Raw genomic sequence first — 9,154 nt, 5'->3', positions numbered from 1 at the left:
CCAAGAACCCAAAAGCAAATGCAATAAAAACAAAGATAAATAGCTGGGACTTAATTAAACTAAAGAGCTTCTGTACAGCAAAAAGAACAGTCAGCAGAGTAAACAAACAACCCACAGAGTGGGAGAAAATCTTCACAATCTACACATCTGACACAGGACTAATATCCAGAATTTACAAGGAACTCAAACAAATTAGCAAGAAAAAATCAAACAGTCCCATCAAAAAGTGGGCTAAGGACATGAATAGACAATTCCCAAAAGAAGATATACAAATGGCCAATAAACATATGAAAAAATGCTCAACATCACTAATGATCAGGGAAATGCAAATCAAAACCACAGTGTGATACCACCTTACTCCTGCAAGAATGGCCATAATCAAAAAATTTAAAAAAAAAAATAGATGTTGGCATGGATGCGGTGAAAAGGGAACACTTCTATGCTGGTGGGGGAATGTAAACTAATACAACTATTATGGAAACAGTGTGGAGAGTTCTTAAAGAACTAAAAGTAGAACCACCATTTGACCCAGCAATCTCACTGCTGCGTATCTACTCAGAGGAAAAAAAGTCACACAAAGAAGATACTTGCACCCACATATTTATAGCAGCACAAGTTGTAATTGCAAAAATATGGAACCAGCCTAAATGTCCATCAATCTATGAACAGATAAAGAAGCTGTGGTATACATATACAATGGAATACTACTCAGCCATAAAAAGCAACAAATGAATGACATTCGCAACAACCTGGATGGAACTGGAGACTATTAATTTAAGTGAAGTAACTCAGGAATGGAAAACCATACATTGTATGTTCTCACTCATAAGTGGGAGCTAAGCTATGAGGCTGCAAAGGCATAAGAACAATACAGTGGACTTTGGGGACTCGGGGGAAAGGGTAGGAGGGGGTGAAGGATAAAAGACTACAAATTGGGTTCAGTGTATACTGCTAAGGATATGGGTACACCAAAATCTCACAAATCACCACTGAAGAATTTATTCATGTAACCAAATATGACCTGTTCCCAAAACCCTATATAAATTAAAAAAAAAAAAAAATGTAATGACACAAAAGAAGCTTAAGAAAGAAATCTTTAAAAAGTAGAATGAAGAGTCACTGGCATCTAATAATGAGACTAGATGAGATCACCAAGGAAATGAATAAGCATAGAAAAGAGGAGATAACTAAGGACTAGAGCTGCACTGTCTAATACAATAGTCACATGTACCTACTGAACCTGGAAAATGCAACTAAACTGCACTGAGAAGTGCTGTAAAGATAAAATACATATAAGATTTCAAAACTTAGTATACATTTTAAAATGCAAAATATATAATTATTTTATATTGATTCTATGTTGAAATAATTTTGGATATGTGAACTTTTAGAAAATATTAAAATAAGTTATATATATTTCTTTTTAGTTTTCTTAATATGGCACTTGAAAACTTATAATTACATATGTTGCTTGCATTATATTTCTATTGGACAGCCCTAGACAATATTCTGACTCAGGACAGTGCTATGATTAGGTTTGTTTTAATACCATTACTCTATGAGTAATAAGAGATTAGATTTGAGAATGTTAGGGAAGTTAGAAGAGGCTACTGCAGTGATTCAGATAAGAAAAATGGGGCCTTAATTCAATTCAGAGGTGCCAAAAATATAGGTTCTGTCTTAGTCCATTTTGTGTCGCTGTGATAGAACATCACAGGCTAAGTAATTTATAAAAGAAAACAAATGTAAGTAATTTATAAAAGAAAACAGTTCTTGGGGCTGGGAACTCTAATATCAAGATGCTGGCATCTTGTGAAGACCTTCATGCTGCATCATCTCATGATAGAAAGTGTAAGGGCAGGCCGGGAACAGTGGCTCACGCCTGTAATCCCAGCACTTTTGGAGGCTGAGGCGGGCAGATCACGAGGTCAGGAGATCAAGACCATCCTGGCTAACATGGTGAAACCCTGTCTGTACTAAAAATACAAAAGATTAGCCGGGCATGGTGAGGTGGGCACCTGTAGTCCCAGCTACTCAGGAGGCTGAGGCAGGAGAATGGTGTGAACCCAGGAGGCGAAGCTTGCAGTGAGCCGAGATCACACCACTGCACTCCAGCCTGGGCAACAGGGTGAGACTCTGTCTCGGGGGGGAAAAATCAGTGAAACAGGTAGTTGATATTTTGCAAAGTTAAACAAATTTGACAAATGTTTAGCCAGACTAACCAGGAAAAAAAGAGAGAAGATTCAAATAAATAAAATCTGGATTTTAAAAAGAGACATTACAACTGATGTTGCAGAAATTCAAAAGATCATTAGTGGCTACTATGAGCAACTATATGCCAATAAATTGGAAAATCTAGACAAAATGAACAAATTCCAAGATACATACAACCTACCAAGATTGAACCATAAAGAAAGCCAAAACCTGAACAGACCAATAACTAGGAATGAGGTCAAAGCCATAGTAAAAAGTCTCTCAGTAAAGAAAAACCTGGGACCCGATAGCTTAACTGATGAATTCTACCAAACATTTAAAGAACTAGTATCAATTCTACTCAAACTGTTTCCAAAAAAATAGAGGAGAAGGGAATACTTCCAAAGTCATTCTACAAGGCTAGTAAAACCCTCATACCAAAATCAGACAAGGACCCATCAAAAAAAAAAAAAGAAAAGAAAAAAAGAAAACTACAGGTCAATCTGATGAATATTGATGCAAAAATCCTCAACAAAATAATAGCAAACCAAATTCAACAATGCATCAGAAAGATCATTCATCATGACCAAGTGGGATTTACCCCTGGGATGCAAGGATGAATCAACATACCCAAGTAAATCAACGTAGTACATTATATCAACAAAATGAAAAATAAAAACCATAAGATCACTTCAAATGATGCTGAAAAGTCATATGATAAAACCCAACATCTCTTCATGTTAAAAACCCTCAAAAAACTGAGGATATAAGCAACATACCTCAATATAATAAAAGTCACTTATGACAGACCCACAGCTAGTATCATACTGAATGGGGAAAAATGGAAAGCCTTTCCTCTAAGATCTGGAACACAACAAGGATGCCTACTGCCACCACTGTTATTTAACATAGAGGACACAGACAAATGGAAGAACATACCATGCTCATGGATAGGAAGAATCAATATCATGAAAATAGCCATACTGCCCAGGTAATTATAGATTCAATGCCATCCCCCATCAAGCTACCCAATGAGTTTCTTCACAGAATGGGAAAAAACTGCTTTAAAGTTCATATGGAACCAAAAAAAGGGAGCCCGCATTGCCAAGACAATCCTAAAGTCAAAAGAACATAAGGCTGGAGGCATCACGCTACCTGACTTTCAAATCTATACTACAAGGGCTACGCAGTAACCCAAAACAGGCATGGTACTGGTACCAAACAGAGTATATAGGGAACCAATTGAACAGAACCAGAGTCCTCAGAATAATACCACACATCTACAGCCATCTGATCTTTGACAAACCTGAGAAAAACCAAGAAATGGGAAGGATTCACTATGCTTAATAAATGGTGCTGGGAAAATGGCAGCCATAAGTTAGAAATATTCTGAAACTGGATCCCTTCCTTTACTCTCTATATGAAACATTAAGTTCAAGATGGATTAGAGACTTAAATGTTAATCCTAATACCATAAAAACCCTAGAAGAAAACACCTAGGTAGCACCATTCGGGCATTAGGCATGGGCAGGACTTTCATCGTCTAAAACACCAAAAGCAACGGCAAGCAAAAGCCAATAATTGACAAATGGGATCTCATTAAACTAAAGAGCTTCTGGGCACAGTCAAAAGAAACACCCATCATGAGAGTGAACAGGCAAATACAGAATGGGAGAAAATGTTGCAATCTATTTGTCAGTACAAAGGGCTAATATCTAGAACCTACAAAGAATCTCAAAACAGAATTTACAAGAAAAAAAACAACCGCTCAAAAAGTGTCGGCCAATAGGATATGAACAGACATTTTCTCAAAAGAAAGAATATGCATTGCAGCCAACAGACACTGTGAAAAAAATTGCTCGTCATCACTAGGCCATCAGAGAAATGCAAATCAAAACCACAATGAGAATACCATCTCATTGCCAGTTACAGAACGGCAATCATATAAAAAAAGTCAAGGAACAACAGGTGCTGGATGAGGATGTGGAGAAAATGAGGACACTTTTACACTAGTTGGTGGGTATTGTAAACTAGTTCAATGTCCATTATGGAAAAGCAGGTATGGCGATTCGCTCAAGGATCTAGAACTAGAAGTTACCATATACCCAGCCATCCCATTTACTGGGTATATACCCAAAGGATTATAAATCATGTATGACTGCTATAAAGACACATGCACACGATGTTTATTGCAGGCACTTATTCCACAATAGGCAAAAGACTTGGAATCAACTCCAATGTCCATCAAGTGACAGGACTGCGGATAAGAAAATGTGGCACATATACCATGGAATACTATGCAGGCCATAAAAAAGGGTGTAAGTTTGTGTTCTTTGTAGGAACTATTGGTATGCAGCTGGAAACCGTCATTCTCAGGCAAACTATCACAAAGAATCTAGAAAAACCAAACAACCGCATGTTCTCACTCATTAAGGTGGGAACTGGAACAAATGAATGAGATCCACTTGGACTCGGGAAGGGGAACATCACAACCCAGGGGGCCTATTATGGGAGGGGAGTGGGGAGGGATTGATGGGAGGTTATACCTGGTGTAAATACGATCGTGTATGGGTGCAGCACACCAAACCATGGCGCCAAGTTTGCATATGTAACAAACCTGCCCGTTATGTCACATACCCTAGAACTTAAAGTTATTAAAAACAAACAAACAAACAAACAAACAAAAACATGGTACTGGAATGTCCTAGCTAGACCAATCAGATGAGAAAAGCTATGAAGGGCATCCAAATTGAAAAGGAAAAAGTCAAATTATTCTTGTTTGCACGTGATATTGTCTTATATTTGGAAAAACCTAAAGACTCCACTAGAAAACTATTAAAACTGATAAACTCAGTAAAGTTGCAGGATGCAACATCAACATACAAAAATCAGTAGCATTTCTATATGCCAACAGTGAACAATCTGAAAAAGAAATAAAAAGATTAATCTCATTTACAACAGCCACACATAAAATTAAATACCTAGAAATTAACTAGGGAACCAGGAAACAAATCCACACACCTAGAGTGAACACATATTCAACAAAGGTACCAAGAACATATACTGGGGGAAAAGACAGTCTCTTCAATAAATGGTGATGGGAAAACTGAATATCCATATGCAGAAGAATTAATATCTCTCACCATACACAAAAATCAAATCAAAATGGATTAAAGACAAATCTAAGACCTCAAACTATGAAACTACTACAAGAAAACATGAGGAAAATCTCCAGGACATTGGTTTGGGCAAAAATTTCTTGAGCAATACCCCAGAAGCACAGGCAATCAGAGCAAACATGGACAAATGGGATAACATCAAGTTTGAAAGCTTCTGCACAGCAAGGACACAATCAACAAAGTGAAGAGACAATCCGCAGAATGGGAGAAAATGTTTGCAAACTACCCATCTGACAAGGGATTCATAGCCAGAATATATAAGGAGCTCAAGCAACTCTATAAGGAAAAAGTCTAGTCATCCGATTAAAAAATGGGCAAAAGATTTCAGTAGACATTTCTCGAAAGAAGACATACAAATGACAAACAGGCATATGAGAAGGTGCTCAACATCACTGATCTTCAGAGAAACGCAAATCAAAACTACAATGAGATATCTCACCCCAGTTAAAATGGCTTATATCCAAAAGACAGGCACTAACAAATGCTGGTGACGATGTGGAGGAAAGGGAACCTTTGTACACTGTTCATGGGAATGTAAATTAATACACCCACTATGCAGAATAGTTTGGAGGTTCCTCAGATAACTAAAAATTCAGCTACTATATGATCCAGCAGTCCCACTGCTACATCTATACCCAGAGGAAGGGAAATCAGTGTATCAGAGTAATATCTGCACTCCTACATTTATTGCAGCACTGTTTACAATGGCCAAGACTTGGAAGCAACCTAAGTGTACATAAAAGGATGAATAAAGAAAATGTGGTACATATACACAATGGAGTACTATTCAACCATACAAAAGAATGAGATCCACAACTGTAGCAGCTCTGCTCCCACCTCAGGCCTGCAACACAGGAGAGCACAATTCCAGTGCTCACTGCTCAGACACTTTCCACAGTTCTAGCTGTGGAGGCTCTTAGCCCACACCAGGGCAAGAACTCCAATCTCTGGCCCAAGACTATAATCCTTACGTGGCCATGCTGCAGGCTCACCATAGAATGACTGACTTTGTGTGCACCCAGATTAAAAATGATGTCCTGCCATTGGTCCTGGGTTTGGGAAAATGTCTGCAGCTTTTCCCAGCGCCTTTCCCTCTCAGTGTCTCCCAGCTTCTCCCTAAGTTAGCTCCAGGGCTTGGGAGAAATAAAATGCTCCCCCTCAGCCTGGGTTCCTTGGATTTCCCGTGGAAAGATGAGTCACAGAGGGAGGCTCTCTGCTTCTCTCACACAGTGGGACTTCACTCACTTCTATCAGCCAGACATCATCACGGGGACTGTTCGCCCATGCTCTCTTCTCCAGGATCTGGGTGTCCTTAACAACACTCGTGAGTTTCTGTTTTCCTTTTTGAATTAAAGCCCACAGAGTTGATCTTTATGCACTATTCTTTTATTTCCAAGTTGCTAAAGTATGCTAAAAGCCCCCTAATCTGCCATCTTGGAAAAAAAATCGAAACATTATATGTAACTATTACAACACTACCACAATAACACGGTGTAACAGATTATCCTCATGTTACCAATGAAAAAAGTAAAACTAAGTTATAGGTTAAGTAATTTTCCTGAGTCACAGAGAAAGCAAAGAGCAAAGAACTCAACCTCAGATCCTTCTTACTTCAAAATTCTATTTAGCATTGACATATGAGTTTCCAGATTTTTCTGGGAAAAGAACATCCCTCTCCCATACTACTAAACTGACCTGTTCATTTCTTAACGCTGTGGAAAGTTTTATAAGTTCATAAATGTTGCATCTGTGAGTAAAATAAATTTCTGATACACCATAATTGCCATCTTTCTAACAAGTGTCACGAAATGATGGAAGATCTCAGAACAAGCTTCTCATGGAAGACATTGTATAATTCTTCTATTTAAGTATGTAAACTGAAGCACCAATATTTTATGAATGATATTTTCTATTAATAAAATATATAAGCATTATATTAAAAGTATTTTCATATGAAGTCACCAAGATACAACATTTCCCAGTAGTAAATTCATTAATTGTGTGCATTTTCCTGTAATTCACATATTGGCTTTAATAAATTATAATTGACAAAACTAAGGAAACATTGATACTCCTTTTCCATAAAGTCACTTCAGAATGCCCTTAGATTCTATTTCCAATACATATATTAAATTAGTAGCCAGAGATTTCATGGCTTTCTCCCATCTCTACAAATAAGAAAAAAAACCTTGAATTATATCCTGAATGATTTTCTCAATGGTCCCATATTCTTTATGTTAAAACATTCCGGAATTCTCTTACTTTTTAAGTTTATACGTAAGCATAATGACTGGGTATTAATAAATGTAATCTTTGTTTCCAGTTTATCTTCTCGGGAGCCTTTACAGTATTGTTAGAAAAGAGACGTTCACCATTCTTGGTAAGTCAGAATGCTTATAGCAGCTCTAGAGTTTCATTTGCCAAAAGAAGGAACGTCAGTGGGTAGACAGCATTATGTGTGTGTCACTAGAAACCTATATATAATTGAAGAATAGATTTTTAAAATATAAGAAATGTAAGTTTCCATTGCATTTTCAAACAAAAACAGAATACATGCCAGTTACTGAAGTCATTGTTATATTTCTTCAGTTATAAAATAACTCAGATGTATGAATTTAATCAAGAAGCTAAATTTCTACATGATAAATCATTTAGTGCAAATTAAAATTCAATGAAGACATAAATCTAGCTATCTTGAAATGACCCAGTTTCTGTTATTACCTTCTTTTTCTCTTGCTTCTTTCTTCACATGTCTAGGAACTTTTAATTGTATGGGGGCTACTGTGTATGTGGTGTTTTAAAGAGTCTGGATCATGTTGATTTCCTTTAGTGAATATTGCATTTTGTATTGATAGGAAGTGAGGTGAAAGAATAAGAAATTAGAATAATTATGTATGTAAATGCTAGAAGATTGACTTCTGGAATGGCAGACTGAGAACTCCATGAAATCATTCTTTAACAAAAGCAGGGACAGCACTGGCAAAACAACCAAAAGTAATGATTTCAGAGCATTGGAAATTAATCAAAGCCACAACTAAAACAGAAAATTATCTAAGAGATACTAGTAAACCTCAGAAAAATAGAGAGATCTATAATGTTTTAATTTGAGGCTAATTTCTATCCCCTCTCCCTTCAAGCTCATTGGCAGAGTATGTATGAAAAGCCAGCAGTAGAGCAACCAGCTCAGAGGACCGACATCTTGTGATGCTCTATTAAAAGTGCCATCATCTGAGCACACTCAATATTTTGTCTGAAATTGCACCTCTGTTCCCAGGATGTTTTGGGTTTTTTGTATAAAGATTTCAGCTCAGTGAAAACAAAGTCCTACCACTAGATGGCGTAAACACCATCAATCTGTTAACAATAGCACAGCTTAGTAAGGCTATGAATGCAGGTAAATAAGGGCTTGGTCAGAAATTTGAAAGACAATCCTGAATAACTAGATAATCATAAGGAGCTTTGAAAAGCTCTGACATATTCTTGGAGATCTAAAGCCCCTCACAAATATGGAAAGCTATGTGCATGCCCAGGAAACAACTAAGAAAGAACAATGAGATCACTTGGACTCGGGAAGGGGATCATCACACACTGGGGCCTATCATGGGGAGAGGGGAGGAGGGAGGGATTGCATTGGGGAGTTATACATGATATAAATGATGAATTGATGGGTGCTGACGAGTTGGTGGGTGCAGCACACCAACATGGCATAAGTATACATATGTAACAAACCTGCACGTTATGCACATGTACCCTAGAACTTAAAATATAATAAAAAAAAAAAA

The 9,154-nt window shown here is 37.3% G+C and overlaps 1 protein-coding gene across 4 annotated transcripts in view; it reads left to right on the top strand.

Annotated features, from left to right (window-relative positions):
* Positions 1-9,154, top strand: part of LOC108541311 (membrane-spanning 4-domains subfamily A member 8-like) — a 40,708-nt gene that overhangs the window by 15,216 nt on the left and 16,338 nt on the right. For all 4 annotated transcript variants that reach the window (XM_017890793.1, XM_017890789.1, XM_017890791.1 and 1 more), the window contains exon 4: positions 7,696-7,752. In XM_017890793.1, the coding sequence (XP_017746282.1) occupies positions 7,696-7,752 (57 nt within the window). The remainder of the gene's footprint in view (positions 1-7,695; positions 7,753-9,154) is intronic.

This window comes from Rhinopithecus bieti, unplaced genomic scaffold, assembly GCF_001698545.2.
Source record: "Rhinopithecus bieti isolate Rb0 unplaced genomic scaffold, ASM169854v2 scaffold_19722, whole genome shotgun sequence".
In the NCBI taxonomy this organism is placed as follows: Eukaryota; Metazoa; Chordata; class Mammalia; order Primates; family Cercopithecidae; genus Rhinopithecus; species Rhinopithecus bieti.
The sequence above is the reverse complement of the archived record's forward strand: the minus strand, read 5'-3'. Positions and strand labels throughout refer to the sequence as shown.